The 19,274-nt window shown below is 41.8% G+C and overlaps 2 protein-coding genes across 4 annotated transcripts in view; one reads left to right on the top strand and one right to left on the bottom strand.

The window, feature by feature from the left end:
- GEMIN5 (gem nuclear organelle associated protein 5) overlaps positions 1-12,892 on the bottom strand; it is a 41,015-nt gene extending 28,123 nt beyond the window's left edge. For both annotated transcript variants that reach the window (XM_029942965.1, XM_029942966.1), the window contains exons 1-9: positions 12,664-12,892; positions 11,707-11,867; positions 11,012-11,193; positions 8,042-8,193; positions 7,729-7,848; positions 6,294-6,426; positions 4,982-5,147; positions 3,590-3,802; positions 2,357-2,442 (exon numbers count right to left, since the gene is read on the bottom strand). In XM_029942965.1, the coding sequence (XP_029798825.1) occupies positions 2,357-2,442; positions 3,590-3,802; positions 4,982-5,147; positions 6,294-6,426; positions 7,729-7,848; positions 8,042-8,193; positions 11,012-11,193; positions 11,707-11,867; positions 12,664-12,829 (1,379 nt within the window). In that variant the 5' untranslated portion in view covers positions 12,830-12,892. The remainder of the gene's footprint in view (positions 1-2,356; positions 2,443-3,589; positions 3,803-4,981; positions 5,148-6,293; positions 6,427-7,728; positions 7,849-8,041; positions 8,194-11,011; positions 11,194-11,706; positions 11,868-12,663) is intronic.
- Positions 12,893-14,279: 1,387 nt separating this feature from the next.
- Positions 14,280-19,274, top strand: part of MRPL22 (mitochondrial ribosomal protein L22) — a 28,678-nt gene continuing 23,683 nt past the window's right edge. Inside the window, exons 1-2 of one of the 2 annotated variants that reach the window (XM_029942970.1) lie at positions 14,280-14,322; positions 14,404-14,446. In XM_029942970.1, the coding sequence (XP_029798830.1) occupies positions 14,295-14,322; positions 14,404-14,446 (71 nt within the window). In that variant the 5' untranslated portion in view covers positions 14,280-14,294. The remainder of the gene's footprint in view (positions 14,323-14,403; positions 14,447-19,274) is intronic. The other variant, XM_029942972.1, reaches the window with a different exon arrangement.

Genomic DNA, 19,274 nt, shown 5'->3' with positions numbered 1-19,274 from the left:
TCCATTAGGTTTCTCCTGTTCTCCTGTTAGACCTATGAGTGCCAACATAGGGTATCTGTCCTTCTCCGCCTGACTTATTTTGCTTAGCATGACACCCTCGAGGTCCATCCACTTTCCTACAAATGGCCAGATTTCATTCTTTCTCATTGTCATGTAATACTCCATTGTATATATATCAGATCCATCTTTTTCTAAAAGATCCCTTATTAGTTGCTGATATTAGAGAAAAACAATTTAACAGCAACTCCTCCAAATAACTGATTATAGAGAAGCCAACACTTAAATAATATACCTGTAATGATTTCTACTACCAAAATGATTAAGTCCCAAACACACTTTACCCAGAAAAAAATATCATCCCCCCCACCCCCCAATCTGGCCAGTTTGGAATAACATTCCCCGTCTCTCTGAGTTGCCCACTTCATTTAAATGTCACATATTCTAATATTACTGTAGTTACAGGCACTGTAAAGGCTGTCACAGCTAGAGAAAAATAGAACAAGACAGAAAATGCAAACTAGTCAGCCCAGAACTAAGGTTTCTGTGAAGCATACAGTCATCATATAATCAACCTCACTTTCAAATAAAAGACTAGAAGTCATTTTAGGCTTACTCTGTCATTAATATCCATTCTTTTTCTTTTTTAATAATTTTTTAATGTTTTATTTATTCTTAATACAGAGAGAGACAAATCATGAGAGGAGGTGGGGCAGAGAGAGAAGGAGACACAGAACCGGAAGCAGGCTCCAGGCTCTGAGCTAGCTGTCAGCACAGAGCCTGACACGGGGCTTGAACCCACGAACGTGAGATCTGACCTGAGCCGAAGCCGGAGGTTTAACCGACTGAGCCACCCAGGCGCCCCAATCACATTCTTAAACTAACCCAAGATTTTAGAGTACTTCAGTTTTAAAGTTTTAGTTAAGAAAACCTGCTCTTGAGGGTAAACTTGAAGGCTGTGGTGATAATGACGTGGGAGGTATCAGTAAAGGGCAGTGTGGCTGTCACCGTTTCTGTAAACTGTGTTCTTTGTAGGATTTGACAATTCCAGGAATTCAGAACCTATAACAAAACTAGCTGTTGGCTTATGTATTTCTAGGTTTCTGGCACACTTATTGTTATTCTAGACAATTTCTTTGAGCTGAAAGAGAGTAAGCAGTTGTGGCTGGAAGCCTAACAGTGTATCCACAGCAGCGTCCCTCCTCCTTCTGCACACAGTTGTAACAACCAGAAGATAGTAATTTATTCATCAGTTTTGTGTAGATACATGGTTTTATTTTCTTACACACCTCTTTGAAACAGTGTTATTATTTTTGAGAATTAAAAGTGGGGTTAACCAACCACAGAATCAAAGAATGCAGGTGACTAATTGCATGTAGGTTTACATGTGTACTTAAAAATTGCACCTAAAAAGGTTAACTCTGCAGTATAGTAAATAATTAAAAAAATTTTTTTTAAATGTTTACTTATTATTGAGACAGAACATGAGCGGGGGAGGGGCAGAAGAGAGAAGGACACACAGAATCCAAAGCAGGCTCCAGGCTCCAAGCTGTCAGCATAGAGCCGGATGCAGGGCTTGAACCCACGAACTGTGAGATCATGACCTGAGCTGAAGTCGGATGCTCAACCAACTGAGTCACCCAGGTGCCCCACTATAGTAAATAATTCTTACTTAAAAATGGTCAGGAACAGTAGGCAAACTTATCCTGTAAAAGGCCAGACAGTAAATACCTAAGGCTTTCTGAGGCATGAGGTCTCTGTCTACCCCTACTCCGCTCTGGCAGTGTGAAAGCAGCCTCCGATAACGTGCAAACAAATGAGTGTGGCTGGGTTCCAATAGAGACATAACAAAATGCAATGGGTGAACCCAAACTAAAAATGAATTTGAGGAAAAAAAAAAAGCTAGGAAAAGCATTTTTGGCTCAGCTGAGGAAATCTATACATGGACTGGATATAGATCATATTATGGAATTACTCTTAATTTTAAGTGTGCAAAAATAAGGCAAGTATAGCAAAATGTTAACAGTTGGTGAACCTAGATGGAGATCACAGAGATGTTCTTTGCACTGGGCTTTCAATGTTCATGGATGCCTGAAAACTTTTAAGAAAAGCTGAGTTTTGGAAAAAATGAACCGATGGTTTATTTTAGTGGTAACCACAGGTCAGATGGGCTGAACCACCATCACCTGAAAGCACTTTTAAAAAATCAAATTCCAAGTTGTAAGCCTCAGTCTCAGAGCCAAAATCTGAAAGATGCTTCCCAGACCAATTCTGATGAATACCCAGGTTTATGAATCAAACTTAGCTCCAGCATCGACATTATGGCCAACGGGCTAAACAAGAATCTTCTATTTCTTACTTGTTGGAGTAGGTGTCATACAATCCCACTTTGCCGTCGTCAGTTCCAAAAGCCAAACAGCCTTCCTTGGTCGGGTGCCAGCTCAACTGCAAAACACGAGGAGAGCAGCACACTGTTACGGGGGCCCTTCGGTTACTTTCTGAGCATTCAAATGGAAAACTTTCATGCTCTTGGTGTCTCCTAATTTTAAAAGTAACACATTCTAATTATTTAAAAGAAACAGAGTATTAAAAACAATGTTAAAGTCACCGGTAATCTCACTTTTCAAAATACCGCACTGCCAATTTATATCTTTCCATATGTTTTTTATGAATAAAGTTAAATATATACAGTTGAAAAAAACAAAAATAGATTCAAGTATTTATTTATTTTTTATTAAAAAATTTTTTTAATGTTTATTTTTGAGAAAGAGACAGAGTGTGAGTGGGAAAGAAAGAGAGAGAGAGAGAGAAAGAGAGAGAGAGAGAGAGAGAGGGGGACACAGAATCCGAAGCAGGCTCCAGGCTCTGAGCCGTCAGCACAGAGTGCAATGCGGGGCTCGAACCCACGAACCACGAGATCATGACCTGAGCCAAAGCCGGACGCTCAACCGACTGAGCCACCCAGGCACCTCAGGTTCAAATATTTAAATGCTGTGCATGAAACACTGCTGAGCAGGGATAAGATTCCAGAATAGTTTAGAAAATAGGATCCTATTAGTAAGATTTGGACGGATATACCACAGATTGTTAACCATGCTCCTATGGATTATGAAGCAAAATTGTTTGCTTTCTACACTCCTATACTGTTTGGTTTTCTTTTTTACCTTATTATTATTATTATTATTATTATTATTTTACCTAAAGCGTAGTTGACATACAATGTTGTATTAGTTTCAGGTGAACAATATGGTGATATGACAATTCTGTATGGTCTTCTTTTTAACCACAAACATTTACTGCTTTTAGACTAACTAGCCACAACAAGAGGTATCACTTTGGAGAAAAACAAAAAAAAATTATACATATTGTTGAGTAATCTGCATTCCATGTTTTGTAATTTTCATTTTTCATGAAATCATCTTCCCACATCAAAGAAAGAGCCACATTATCATTTTTAATAGTGTGATATTGTTTAATATGTTTATAACAATGTATTTTCTGTGAATGTACATTCAGGTTATTCCAAATTTCTCACTAAAAGAACTATTTATTTGAAAAAAAGTTCAAGAGAGCTCAAAGAAATCACCCTTACCGCTGTAACCTTGGACTTGACACCCTGCCAAAAATTTTTCACATCATAGTTGTTCTTTATGGAGAGTGTATTCCACACGCGGATCATACCATCTCCAACGCCTATGGCCAAGCAGCCCATGTCCACAGGAGAGAAAGCCAGCTTGTAGGCAAACCCACCGAGGGAAGGTAGGGACCAGCAGCACTCTAGGGTGGCCATGTCCCAACATTTTACCTAAAAAGATCAAGGGTTAGGGTCTAAATATAAAAAAAAGATCAGAAAAACAGGAAAAAGAATCAACATCTCAAATAGGATGGACTCAAAGAATGGATAACACAAAGAATATATAATAATTTGTTATATATAAAGAATACATATTATTACATTATATTACTGTTATATATTATAATATATACTATAATATGTAGCATTATAATAAGTAATATAAACATATAATTTATTCTAGTAGGTACTGGAAAGTGTCTCTTAGAAAAAAAGGTAATAAATTGTTGGCTCAAAGGATCTTAGAATATATTTATTCCCAGAGATGTCAAGTGAATTCAGGATCATACAGGAAACAAAACCAGACCCAGGCCTCTCATTTCCCGGAGTCCAGAGGCCTTTCCAATGTACTGTACTACAGCACTGGTAATCTCATTTAGCAAATCCTAACTAAGAATGAAGATGGCCTCAGGACAGTGGAAAAATGAGAAGAGCTATTTCAAAAAGCAAAATATCTTCTCCCCAGGGGAAGGAGGAATGCTACATTTTAAATCTTAACTTGTTTAACAGAGAGGCTTGGGAGAAAATAAAGTCTATCAAATAAGCTTAATCATAAAGTCACAGATTCTTAAATATAGCTATGCTCTCTTGGAGATTTCACCAAGAGCAGCTGTTTCTGCTACCTTAACTACAGACAAGAATATTTTATTTTATTTTTAAATGTTTTATTTATTTTTGATACAGAGAGACAGAGCATGAGAGGGGGAGGAGGAGAGAGGGGAGACACAGAACTGGAAGCAGGCTCCAGGCTCTGAGCTAGCTGTCAGCACAGAGCCTGACGCGGGGCTCAAACCCACGAACGTGAGATCTGACCTGAGCCGAAATCTGAGGCTTAACCAACTGAGCCACCCAGGCGCCCCGACAAGAATATTTTAAAGCCAAAGCATGATGGCCTCACACATCCTTCCCTGGACACATCCACAATTCTTAACGGTATCTGCTTTAACAAAGGCATCTTGGTGGCTCCTCCCCTTCCCCCTGTCTGCGGGTCCCTCAGTTAGTGCTGGTCAGTAGCAGTAACAGATTGGGCTGGGTCAGAGAACTGACGGATGGTTTAAAAAGCCCTCTAATCCCACCCAAGTCCCAAATCTCAGGCTCTAAAATGCTGAATGCAAACTAAGCAGTGCTTACGTCTCTATCCATCGATGTGGAAAGCAGCAGCTGTTTGTCATCCTCAGTTTGTAGAGGGCATAAGTTAAACACAATTCTTGAATGATTCTGCCCTTCTGATGAAGCACTAAAGAGGGTGTATTTCCGTCTCCAGGACTGAGTGAGATCCCACAGCAACAGCTCACCCCTGTGACGAAAAACAAGCACTAGTTCTCTTTCACAAGCAATCTGGAAACAAGAGATTAGGGGAGAGTGGGCCCTCAGTTGCCAAATAATTTCTATCAGTTGTTCTTTTAAGGAGAAAAAAATGGCATATTCTGAAACATGCACAAAACAGCTCTGAAAGAACACCCACAAAAACAAGGAGTCACCGCCTGTGGGAAAGGGCACCTAATGCTTGAGAAAACAGAGGTAGGAAGCACTTCACTATATTCTTGCGTTATTTTGAACCACGTGAGTGTGTAGCACTTCCTCTGGGACAGATTTTCCTAATGGTTTTAATAGTAAAATGCCACCATAATTTGCACAGCCCCAAAGCCTGAAGACATACCCTCCCTTTTTTGGGACGGTGTGGGGGGAGTAGGGACATGACCAACATTTTAGAGGGGTTTTTATATGCTTTCCCTGTATCATTTCTTCTTCTTCTTTTTTAATGTTATTTACTTTTGAGATAGAGAGAGAGACAGAGCATGAGAGGGGGAGGGAAGGAGAGAGAAGGTGACAAAGATCTGAAGCAGGCTCCAGGCTCTGAACTGTCAGCACAGAGCCTGACGTGGGGCTTGAACTCACAAACTGCGAGATCATGACCTGAGCCAAAGTCGACCGCTTAACCAACTGAGCCACCCACGAACCCCTTTCCTGTATCATTTCATTTGAAAGCAGGGCCCTTGTCTGCTAAATTCACTTATTATCTAGAATAAGCAACTAGAAGCTCGTACTCACTAAATTCTACTGAATGAATGGCTATAATCATCCAAAGAAATAGGAAATTCTATATGTTCACTCTTTTTACACATGACGTAATTGAAGCTCAAAGGGTCACACGTGTGAACACATAGAAGGGAAGAGTCTGATTCTGAAATGTAGTTTGGTCTGACTTTGAAGTCCATGTTCTTAACTACCAGGCTATACTTCTTTGGTCTTTTCTCAGCACTAATTAGACAACACAGGAATCTGTCCCATGATTTTTCCATTACAAATGGTCTATCATAATATAAGCCTTAGCCATTGCCTTTTCCATCTTCTGTGTCTAGAAAGAAAAGCCTAGGGATTCCTCAAGAAGCTAGAGAGGAAAACAAAATATGTCGTTGAGAGCATGACCAAAAAAGCTTACCCAAAACAGCTGGATACCAGCTGTGTTGGTTGATCCTTGGGCCAATGGAGTGTCAACCAGAGGCGTTCTTTAATAGTTGGGTCTATACCCCCTCCTCTTCTCTTAAGAAAGGGCAATTTCAAAACCATTACTCCTGCAGATTAAAAAAAGTCAGTGGGTGCTCAAAATAGTGAAAACACATGTAGGAACTTCACAATACAGTTGTTAGTTCGGTTACTTAGAATTCAGACCTCATTTTCTCATGGAAAACGTTATTACACATAGTTTTAATACTTGTCTAACTAGTTTAGGTAAAACAAGCTTTTTATAGCCTGTCCTGGCAACCTGAACACACCTTAAGAATATTGTTTGTTTGGGGAAATGGGTTTCAACTGGAATTGTGAACCCAGGTGGTTCTGAACACAACTCCAGATTCTCTGAAGTTGGCAGGACAGAGAGTGGCAAGAAATCCAACAATGGAGGCACATTTGGCAGTCAGCATGTTGCAGCAGAGAAGTCCCTCCACACCAACATGCTACTCACCAGTGGTCCTTAATCCCTGGTAGGTAGCAGAACCACTCACTGGTAGAGCCACATACTGGTATGTATGCCAGGGCCCAACTCCTAGAGATTCTGATTCCATGGATTTGAGATGGGATCCAGGCACCCACATTTTCCAAAGACTCCCCGGGTGATTTTGCTGCACAACTAGAATTGAAGACCATTGTACTAGACATTCATAAATTTACAAGTTACCCTTCTGGAGGGATTCTGGGCCTAATGTTGTCCCCACTTGGGAGTATCAGCCATAGTATATCCAAAAGCAGTCCAAAATTCTTTCGCTTTATATGCACTAATGCACTTGGGTAAAGATGGTAAGACTCTCATCGTTTCAAATAAAGTGGAGAAAGAAGACTGCTATCCAGAGAAAGGCTAGAGTTTTACTATAAAGGTAACATCCACTCGGGAGGAGTTCCTCTCAATTTGTAAATTGAAGGTGAAAGATCTGTTCAAAGAGAGAAGCCCGGGAAAGCTGAATAACTGACGGTCCCTGTAATTTGGATAAAATGAGCTTTAACACTTAAAGATGCACTTCTACACTGGGTATGTATTATTCTGCATTTGTGTATTAAAATCTCTAGCTCTAGAGATCTTTCCCAATCCTCTGATTCAGGCCTTGCCAAGTTCCAACACTCCTGTCCTTATAACCAAGAGCTTGCCTTCCATGGCAAACAATGACTCTTCTGTGACTGCATCAGAAACCCGCATCTCCAAAACCAACGTCAGATGTTCAGAGCACAGAGAGTACCAGCCCAGGCTAAACCGGAGAAGAAATTTTCTGGATAGAAACATGAAGAACTGTCTTCTGGATGATAACACAATCTTAGGATAACAAGACACAAAAAAAAGTCACTATAGATGATATCACAAAAGAAACACCAAACATGGATCTTACCTCGGCCTCTAGAGCAGCTCCAGATTCGAATGGTCTGATCTTTGCTTCCAGTGGCTAAGTAGCAGCCTTTTGCTACTGGAGTTTGTGGTGTAACCTTACCATTGGGAATTTCAGGCTCTTCTAGGGTAGAGATGGTAATTTTGTTTTTAATTTACACGAAACATGAACTTGTCAAAAGAAAAACTAGTCTTCAAGGGTTCCTAAAACTTAGCTCTTATGTTATAGATCTGATCTGTAAAAGCTAAAGTTTTAAATGTAATTCAAAAGATATAGTCTTATCCACATTGTTCCTTAGGTCTTAAATCATCTCTACCTGAATTTTCCTCTTGACTTATGGATAAACAATCTTCGCCAGGAAGGGGACACCAGGCTATGGAGTGGATCTCATCATCGTGGCCTCGAAGCCTGTGAATAACTTCTCCTTTCTTACTGATGTCAATTATAACCACTATGCCATCCTTGTAGCTAAAAAACAAGAGAAATATTACTGGAAAATGAAGACAATAGTAAACATTCTGGTTTAAGAGTTATCACTGTGCATTTCTAAAAGGTAAGTGTATTTGGGGGTAGAGGGAAGGGAAGAAAGAAAAAAATCTTGTTTTGTCCTTTTCTCCAAAGTGTTCATTTTCTGTTTCCTGGTGGTCCTGACACATTTGTCCTCCTGCCCCCTCTAATTAAGCTTTTGGCACTAAGTAATACCGTATACATTGCCTGGGAAATATTTGAAGGGAACTTACAGAAGGATGGTTATTTGTGGGGCCAAGCAATCCCTCAAATTACAGATGACTTTGACCTAACACACTTAAATCTACCCCTGTCCCTTTTTAAAATATGTGATCCTATTTTTCTACCTATGAACTTAACAAAAGCTGCAGTACTATAGCTTCTAGATCTGGATACTTCAAGGCTATCATTTTTGAATTCAGAGGACACTGAGAAATTCTAATTTTTTTTAAATGATGAAGTATTTCATATACATAAAGAAGTACCCATCACCCAGGTTAAGAAAAAAATGTACCCACGTACCAATATAGTTGAAGTCCTTTGTACATCCCATCCCAATCAAGCCTATCTCCCTCTCCTTCCCAGAGGTAAACTGCTATTGGTGAATTCTGTGTTCCATCACTCCTAGCCTTTCTGTGTCTACATTCCTAAAGACGATAGAAAATGATTTTGTAAGTTTTAAAACTTCATATAAATGGTATCATGAGGTCTATTTTGCTGTAGCTTTTTGTTTCTTTTTTTCACTCACTGTTAGTGAGTCATCTGTGTTGAAGCATGTAACTCTAGTTCCTGGTCAGTCATTTGTACTATTGGATAGCACTCCATTGTATGAATACAGCAGTTTATTCATTTTCCCTTTTGAAGGGCTTCTGTTTTTTGCTATTACAAACAAAAAAATGTCATTATTAATCTTATGCACACTTATGACAGTTTCAGATTTGAGGCCTAGTAATGGAACTGTCTGGATGTAAGATGTGTTCACCTTTGCTTTACTAGAAAGTGCAATACTTCTCTCCAAAGTGGTGTGCCTATATATATTCCTATATACCAGACAGTCCTATAGGAAAAAACACATTTCAGCTCTACTTCTTTTCCTCCTCTTATTAAAAATATTTCCCCATTACAGCTTTATTTAAAAAATGAAATCACAGACTATTATATCAGTCTTTGCAGACACAGACTTCGAAAACCTTCAAGTTATGCAACCTAACAGTCCAGTAACCAAGCTGCCCTGCAATTTTAATCGGCCCTTCAGGGAATGATCACCATTTTGAGGAGCCTCCAGAAACAAACCATTCTGATTCAATCCTGTGTCGGGCTGTGCAGTTGCTTATATCTGAAAGGTTTCTTCTCATGAATTCTTGCTCATCTTTCAAGGTCGATCTGACTTAACCTTCTCTGGTCCCCGCCTGCCACCCTTTCTGCCCCCTCTCTAGTGCCCCTACTACAGCACTGCTCCTACTTCACCCAGCAGGTTGCCGATGCACGCACAGACCCCTTCCGTTTCACTTTTATGCACCCACACCTGTCTTCCTAGCCTTCCTTAGGACACAGATTTCATGATCCATCATTAGGATCATGACTTTAAAAATACCCTTCGCTCCTTTGCCCCTTCTCTCCTAGAGGTATTTATCCCACAAATCCCCAAACCTTCTTGAATCCAACCAAAGCCTTTCTCAATCAGCTTGAACAGTTTACTTTCATGACTTTGATCCATAGCCTGGCACTCAATAGGGACCAGTGGTCCTACAATCTTAGTAAGCTCATTTTCCTATTCTCTGAGAGGACTCTTCTCACGCTTTCTGCATGCTTCTAGCCCCACTGTGAACATGACTCCACCTGTGACTTACGCCTCACAGAGAAAACCAGAAGCCATGAGGATGAAACACCCTCCTCTTCCAACCAGATCTACAAACTTACCTGCACCTGGTCCATATTCTGACTTATCTTTTCTACTTGTGATCTGGATCCAATCCCCTCTGGACTTCTCAACATCACTCAAGTGTTTACCGCACTTATCCATGTATCCAGCTCTCCCTCTTCTGCCTCATTTCCAACCGCATAAAAACATGCCCTTATTATTTTCCATTTAATGTTCCCTTTATGGCTACATACCTCCTCTGGATTCATGTCTACACACATTTGTTCAACAAACAAAAGTCGTCTCCACTTGTACCTTTACTACTGTACCCTTAGTCTCTTGAGTCCACTCCAGCCAGACTTTCTCCTTCAACACTCTAGTGCTTATATCATGTGTTCAAACTAGAGTGAAAGGACATCTTTGGTATAGAGGTAAATGGAGTGGTGAGGGAAAGAGGGGTGCCGCTCAAGGCAGTTCCGATGAAACAACCTTGGTGATCGAGGTGGAGGCAGAGCCCAATGCCAGACCATTCTCCCAGTCCAGAGGGAGGGCTGCGAACCAGGACAGAACTGAGTCCTCTGCCACTCTGGGAGTAAATGTTATCTCCAAGGGTGAGCATTGAGCAAGAAAAAGGGGGGAAGAGGGTATTTCCTGCATTAGGATGCTGACTGAAGAAATCAGATACAAAGAATGGGCAAAGTACACTATCATAGAAAATAAGGAAATAAAAACAGAGAGAGTGAGAGAGAAAGTGAGGACCTGGAGGTCACAGGAATAAATGATACCAAGGGCCCAGGAAGGGGTGAATACCTATAAATTATTTCCTTTGAGGAATAAAGGGACAGGAGAAGATAAAGCTAATGCAAAATATGCTCATTAACAAAAATAAACTACTAATACAGAGGGTATAGTACTTACCCAATGGCTACTAAATCTTCATGATGAGGTGAACAAGTAAGACAGAAAATTGTCCTGGGTTCTATAAAGAGGTGCTGGATGTCATTTCTGTTAAGCCAGTAACAGAACACTACTCCCTTTTCATCTCCAGATACTATTAAATCCTTTACTTGCGGAGACCAGTGCAAGGCTGATATTGTATGCTTTAAAACAAAACAAACACACATTTGCTTTTCACTTGTCAATGCTGAATTTTTACCTCATTTTAAACCTGTACAATACGAGGCACATTGAGAGGCACTTAATAAGGACTGTTAGTACCACTTGTATGCCCTAGAGTACATTAATGGTAGAAGAATTTAAGCTCCTAAGGATCAAAGGCATTAAAAAACATTTCTTACTTTAACACTTAATGCAAAGTTGTTACAAAGATTAAGTGAGTCTTCTCCTTTTCTACACTCCCTGAAAAGGCAGGTTTACCAAGTAATCATCTGGTTTAGAAACAAGTTTTATTCACTCATTTACAGTTTATATTAGGAGTCTTCTTCATGTAAAGAACCAGATAGTAGATATGTTTTGACTTTGTGGGCCATACCGTCTCTAGCAGCTACACAGCTCTGCCTTGTCATACCTTAACTTACACAAATGAGCTAGCATACTTTAACCCTCAGCACAGCTATCTAATGACGGTCTGAGACACCAGTAAGCCATGGTACCTGATGGAGTGCATGTTCTGTCACAACTGCTTTTGTCTCCACATCCCAGATTTTCACAGTCCCATCATCAGAGCTTGTGGCACAGAGGTTGTATTGACCCGGGTGATGCGAAAACGTGAAGCCAGAGACCCTTTCGGTGTGTCCCACCAATTCCCCTATGACTTCAAGCAAAACCAGATTCCAGGTTAGAGTGTTCCCTAAGATTCCTGGCAGAATCATTCTGTGGTTAGATGGGTGGGGTGGAACCTCACTTATCCCGTAGTATAACAAATATATCCAGGCACTCACAATCAGAAATCCCAAGTGCTGGTTCTGGCTCTGCCACAAGACTTCAGCCCAGTCATTTTATCTCCTTGAGCCTCACTGTTTTCAACCGTAAAATGCTGTTGATATCCCTTGATGTTGACAGTTCACAGGCTGAGGAGTGGCTCAAATGAAGAACGTATAAGTGATTCTTATATAGATCTGGCCAGAGGTCATTTGGGAAAGAATAAATACCTGGCTTGCCATATCCCAAGGCATGATCAGAATCTAGTTTAGAGCATGAAAGCATCTGGCTCAACACATTCATCTTAGAGCAACGAGTATTCTGTGTTTCCAGGATCTTGCGTAAGGCCTGGCGCGGTAAGCAGGCCCCTATACCCAGGAAGGCTCCCAGGGGGCCGGCGCGCGCTGCGTAGGGGAGCGAGGCCACAGATCTGGGTCTAGATAGGGATAACGTCAGGGAGTGAGCGGTCCTACGTGAGAGCGCCAGGAGGCGGGGCCGCTCAGCCACAGCGTGGTGTAGCTCAATCTCGGAGACGCGGACTCTAAGCTTAGTGAATGTGAGAGATCTTGTTGCGTACCAGGGCCCCAAGTTTCCCCATCTGTAGAGAAGGGTAGCTAGAAAAGCTCACTTGGCGCCTCTGGCGAACCCAAGGAGGGCAGGAAGGAGGGGGCCCAGAGGTGGGGAGTTACCTCGAAATGGGGGCGTCCCAGGGATCGCACCGGCGCCCGGGCCCACGCGGACAAGGAAAACGGAGGTCCGCGCCGCGAAGCCGAAGAGGCCCCCTGGCACGGCATCGCTGCATCGGGCGCAGTACCAGTTAGGAGAGGGCGGCAGCGTGCGCGGCTCCTGCCCCATGATCACAGGCCACCAGGGAAAGACGAAGGAGCCACGGGAGCGGACCGTTCGCAGCCCCACGCCGTAGCCGGGAAGGGGGCGGGGTTGGCTCCGTGCCCCGCCTCGCCGGGCCTGCAGCTACGGCGCGCGCCGAGGCCCAGGCAGCACCGAGCGCTCTGCTCCCGCAACCCCGGGGCTGGGAAGAAAGCTGACCCGCGCCTGGCGCTCTGCCCCCGAGCCCCGCCCGGGGCCGGAAGGTCTAGCGCTGCCACAGTCCAGCCTGAGGGTTAGGCATTCTCACCTCCTACAGCAAAGAACATAATTAAAGGGATAGACTAGTGGAGTCACCTCCCCGCACAGCCGCTTTACTTTTTGGACCCGTTCAACCACTATCCCGTCAAGTATTTTTGAACATTCCGTGCCAGGGCACTTTGCCAACTCTGGAGATTCTTAAAAGATACCTACAACAAGCCAGGTAACAAAACGATAAAAGTTCGAATCAGAAATCTGAAAGGAAAGGAAGAGGTTCTGCGACTAGGTGGAAATTCTGGTTCTAGAGTCTTGGTATTCAAGGCGGAGTAGAATAGAGTGGCCTTGTTGATTGAGTGCCGACTCTGTGAGGGGGACAGCTGTGGACGAAACGGAAAGGAAATTTCAGATTCTGCGTTTACACTCTCCTGCCCCTGTGTTGCTTGTTTGCATAGGATATGTGGCACTACTGCATCTGTAGCGAACGAAACCTGAAATATCTATTCTAATACAGAGAGGTCAAACATATTTGGGTGTGGGTAGGGACACTGACTTTGGAGACATCCAGTCCTACACTGAATTAGTGATTTTGCCAGTTGTTATCTGAGTTTACTCTATTCTAATCTGTTTCCTCATTGAAGAAGGAAGATGATAATCCATGCCTTGTTGGATTGCTGTGAGGAATACATGGGATTTAGTGAAATACCTGCCAGGCATATATGGTAGCAAGTTCTCCATGTATATTAATTTATTTCTTGGAGGTCAACCTGGAGATTAACAGGGATTAGGACATTATACTTTGAATCTGAGCGTTTTTTTTTTTTCCTTTAAAAGAGCTTTCCACACGATCTCATGAGTTTTACAAGCCTCTGCTGTACGGATTATTTCTAATTCCCTGACACGAAAACAGAGGCCCACCCACGTTGGGTGGCTTGTTCACAGTCTGTTTTTTCTAATCCTTTCAGGCTGTTTGTAAGGTGAAGTTTCTCAGTTTCTCTGGATCCTGATGAGTTTCAGGAAACTCACTAGTGTTCAGCCTTTATCCAAGTCATTCATTCCCAGGCAAGGCTGGTCGCGTCACCCCTGAAGTGCGCACGGCGCGTTCGCGGTCTCCATGACAACATCACGGGTGTAAATATCGCTGGTCTCTGGCCGTGGACTGCAACCTGAGATTTGCGCACGCGCCTAGGCCAGACCGGGCCTGAACTCGGAGGCTTCCGTAGAGGCAGGGAGAAAGATGGCGGCGGCAATACCGAAACGTCTGGGTAGGGATTTCTTAGCAGTTTAGGGGCCGGAGAGGGAGTGGAGGTGGGAGTCTCAATTGATGGCTTATGTTGATATTTCAGGTGCATTATGGATGCAGAATCTGAGGGGGAATCTGGCGTTAGGGTAAGTCTTTCGCCTCAGAGCTGCAGAGGGCTCAAGGCCTCCTTACCAGTTTGTCCATTACTGAGTCCCTGTGCCGCTTTCTGCCTTTAGGCTCTGGGGCCGTGCAGGCGAGTAAGATAGCCGCTCTCTGCTGGGTTACTCCATCTTTCCGCTGCCGGATTGCATGGCCCTGAGGGAATCAGGATAACCTGTCACTCAAGGGACATTTTGAATCTCGTTTTCAAACAGTCTCTGAATATGGTTACGCTCTCCCAAACCGTGTTGGGAGCCTCCAACTTTTCTAGTGCAATCTATAGTTACTTGATTACACGAGCAGGGACTGTGTTGTAGACAACTGCGCTTTACGACGCGCCTGGGATTGTGTTAAACGCTTTAGATGCATTATCTCATTCTCATGAGCATAGTGTACGTTTTGCTGTACCATTTTTCGGACGAGGAAATTAAGGTTCCCAAAGTAAAATAAGGTTCCCTTGGTCATAGCAAGTTTTAAGGCTTTATACTGTATTCTCCAGAGCTTTCTTAGGCCTCAGGACAGAAGTGTTCTTAAGGTTAGGGACTGCAGTTAAGTCGGCGCTGGCAAGGAGCCTTTCTCTGTCACCTTCTCCTTGTCCCTCTTCTGCAGTGCAGCTATTGATATTTGGAGATTGATAATCTGATTGTAAATTGACGGTGCATTTGTTGGAGTTTGTTTTGGTTCAGTTCATAGGCTTTGGAGACAGATATGCTAGTTGTGAATCCACGTTTTAAGCTGTATGATTTTGGAAAAATTAGTTATCCTTTTTAAGTGTTAGTACTTATATATGCTATGAGAGTAATATTAGTATGTATGTCATAGCATTTTTATGAGAATTCATAATACATATGAAGTGTTTAATATAGCACATGACATATAGCAATCCCACTTTAGATTCTTTCTGCCATTACTGTTTTATTCATTATAAATTTTTAATGTGTTCCCATTCTATTTGGCTCTGTTCTCTGTTCATAGCTCAGTGGGCTAAAGAAGAAACGAGGAGACACTGCCCCTTAGGATTTGTTTATCTTTTGCTTTTTCATATTTTGTTTTATAATGCCACCCCAGCTATGCTGATTTACTTATTTTTTCTGAATATGCTGTCCATTTTCTTGGCCTTTTCATGCTGTGCCTTCACTGCCTGTTTATAATATGAGTTCTAATTATTTAAGCCCTGTTCAAATGTTTCTTCCTTAAGAGATTTCTCAGATCTCACTAAAAAGGAAAGAAATTAATCTCTCCTTTTAGCATGTGTGTCTTAAGTAGTGGCTTCATGTTAATGTGTCTGTGCCCTTTGCTAGCTGTGTACCCTGGAGAAGTAGGCACAATTCTTGCTTTTTCTTTGTAGCTCCAGGTTATGGTCTTGCACAAAGTGAATATTTTGTTAATGTTTGTCAACTTAAATTGTCCTGCACTGACTTATTCTGGGAAGCTCTGCGCAAGCAACTTAATCGGTTTGGCCTCCGTCCTTTCATGTTTGTAATACAAAAGGGTTCGATTTTGCCAGATAATCCTTGAGGCTCTTTCTAGTTCTTAAGTTGTATAATTTTATGAATCCTTATTCTGGACTTTCTAATGAACAAATGGTTATATAAAAACTAAATAGGAAAGGTATAATTAATGCTCATGATAACTTCGCAAAATCTTAGAGATTTCCCAATTCAGTGATGCAACTTAATTGCATATAGATAGCAGTCAGATAATGGAAATGAACTAGAAGAAGCAGTCTGTGTAAAATGAAAGAGAGTGGTAGGGCCTGCGGCAATTGGTAGAGTGCATCCCTCATCTGAAGGCATTGAAATGGGTTAAGAAGAGGTGCTAACAAAATAAAACTTTTCTGCAGGGTGTATTTGGGAGCGGAATGACAGTTTCCGGCTTTTGAATTCCAAGTCTCCCTGTTTCACTGATGGATGCATTTGAAAATTTTAATGACTTACTGAAGGCTACATAGTTAATACAAGTTTGTTTAGGATCTAAACAAAACATTTTCTGGGTGATGAATCAGGCTTCTAAATATGTTTTGTTTGGACTACACAGGATTTAAAAAGCTTTTAAAATTTAAATTTAAAAAACTGACAGCTTGTAAAAATCTAGGTTTCTAGATTATCTTATATGCATCATAAAATATGGCAACAATTCTCTAGAGCTAAAAAGTATACCACTTTTTAGATAGGGTCTATACTCCAGTTTTTCTCATTAAAAAATTTTTTTTAATTTTTATTTTAAGAGAGAGAGAGAAAGTGTGTGAGCGGGGGAGGGGCAGAGAGAGATGGAGGGAGACACAGAATCTGAGCTGTCAATGCAGAGCCTGACACAGGGCTCGAACCCGCAAGCCATGAGATCATGACCCGAGATGATCTGACCTGAGAACTGACTGAGCCACTCAGGTGCCCCCAGTTTTCCTCATTTTTTTAGCCATATGTAAAATCTTCACTTATTTCAAGCCCTCTTATTTACGTTACCTGGCTGTTCCCTGTGTTTAGTGCCTTATGTGTACCAGGTACTATTCTAACACTAGGTATTTTGTAGTGAACAAAACCAGAGTAATCCCTCACAGTCTATTGAGGGAGGCACTTGATAAGTAACATGTAGAGTGCATTAGACAATGACAGCAGTTTAGGAGAAAATGAAAGCAGAGAGTGGGAACAGGTAGTGTGTATATATTGGAGCAGGGTTATAGGTTTGGATAGCTAAGTCCACACCAAGAAAATAACATATGAGTAAAGATCTAAAGGATGTTAGGGTGCAAGCTATCAGAAGAGCAGGTTTTGGGGAGAATATCAGCAGTTCAGTTTGGGGCTTATTAAATTTGAGATGTCCAGTAAACTTCCAAGTGTAGATGAAAGTGGGCAGTTGGATATATATGAGTTTGGAACTGAGGGAAGGGATGTCTATTCAGGAGTCATTAGTGCATGAAGGGTATTTAAAGCCGTGAGACTGGTTGACTTCACCATAGAGTGAGGTAGAAGTTACAAGAGTGCAAGGATTGATTCCTGAAGCAGCCAGCATTTACAGATCTCTCTCAAAAGTAAATAAATAAACTGGAAAAATAAATGAATGGATGAATGAATGAATGAATGAACTGAGGTGCCTGGGTGGCTCAGTCATTTGGGCAGCCGACTTCGGCTCAAGTCATAATCTCATGGTTTGTCCGTTTGAGCCCTGTGTTGAGCTCTGTGCTGATGGTGCACAGCCTGCTTGGGACTCTCTCTCCCTCTCTTTTTGCCCCTCCCCCACGGGCACACATGCTCTCTATTTCAAAATAAAGAAAAAAGTAAAAGTAATACTAGCCGTCGGTGTTTATTATGTGCTAGACCCTGTAGGGTACAGTATATTAATTGTCCACCATCAACAGAACAAAGTGGCTATTATTCTTCTCATTCTAAAAGTAATAACATTAATTTTATTGAGCTCTTTTAAGTGTCAGGTTAAGTATTTTACTTAAAATATCTTATTTGAGCTTCTTAAGAAGGCAATGAGGTAATTACTGTTATTACTCCATCTACTGATGCGTAAACTGAGCTCTAGAAAGTATTGTGACTTTCCTAAATCCATTTACCTTGTATTAGAGTTGGGATTTAGACTCAGGTTACTTGACTCCAGAGTCTCTGCCCTCATCACTTGGCTTATGGTTTTGGGTTTTTTTCCCTTTTTTTCCTTTGGAAATTCTGCCCTCTAGCATTTTGTATTCTAATTTTGTGCTTTTCATTTAAAATAGTGGAGCCTATGGGGCGCCTGGGTGGCTCAGTTAGTTGAGCGTCTGGCTGCAGCTCAGGTCATGATCTCATGGTTGTGGGTTCGAGCCCTGCGTCGGGCTCTGTGCTGACAGCTAGCTCAGAGCCTGGAGCCTGCTTCAGATTCTGTGTCTCCCTCTCTCTCTGATCCTCCCCTGCTCACACTGTCTCTCTGTCTCTCAAAAATAAATAAAACATTAAAAAAAATTAAAATAGTGGAGCCTATATGTGGATGGCAAAGGTTTTGTCAAGTGTCTAGATAGTACAGACCTTTTTTTTTTTAAGTTTATTTATTTTTGATATAGAGAGAGACAGAGCACTAGTCGGGGATGGACACAGAGAGAGGGAGGCACAGAATCTGAAGCAGGCTGCAGGCTCTGAGCTGTCAGCACAGAGCCTGACATAGGGCTCTAACTCACAAACCATGAGATCGTGACCTGAAAGTCAGACAGTCAACTGACTGAGCCTCTCAGGCACCCCAAATAGTACTTATCTTAATATCAGGATGTAAGAATTTGAGGTAGAATAGGAAAAATGAGCCAGTAGGAGAATAGATTTTTTAAATTCTTTCGTCAGAATGATTGAAAAGAACTAAAAGGCTTTGCTAAATGTATCATCCAATTGCATAGATTGTGTGAAAATCCGCCAGTTTACAATAACTTTGAGTATTTAAGGCTGGGTTAAATATTTACTCAGTATTCATGTGCCGGATATTATCCTTAGTGCTAGGATACAGAAGATGTTACACTTGCCCTCAGAATGCTCTCATCTGTACACTTCCTACAGGAACTCATTCTTCTATAGCCAACTTACAGTACCGTAGTCCTAACTCACTGTTGCATGGTTAGCAAGAACAGAGTACTAACAGAGGGGAGGGGGCACCTGTGTGGCCAAGTGTCTGACTCTTGATTTCGGCTCAGGTCATGGTCTCACAGTTCATAGGTTCAAGCCCCGTGTTGAGTGCTGTGCTGACAGCATGGAGCCTGCTAGGGAGTCTCTGTTTCCCTCTCTCTCTCTCTCTCTCTCTTTCTCCCTCCCTCTGTCTCTCAAAAATAAGTAGAAACAAACAAAAGACAGTGGG

The sequence above is a fragment of the Suricata suricatta genome, chromosome 6, assembly GCF_006229205.1.
Source record: "Suricata suricatta isolate VVHF042 chromosome 6, meerkat_22Aug2017_6uvM2_HiC, whole genome shotgun sequence".
NCBI lineage: Eukaryota > Metazoa > Chordata > Mammalia > Carnivora > Herpestidae > Suricata > Suricata suricatta.
Note: the sequence above shows the minus strand (reverse complement) of the source record. Positions and strands in the feature narration are given on the sequence as shown.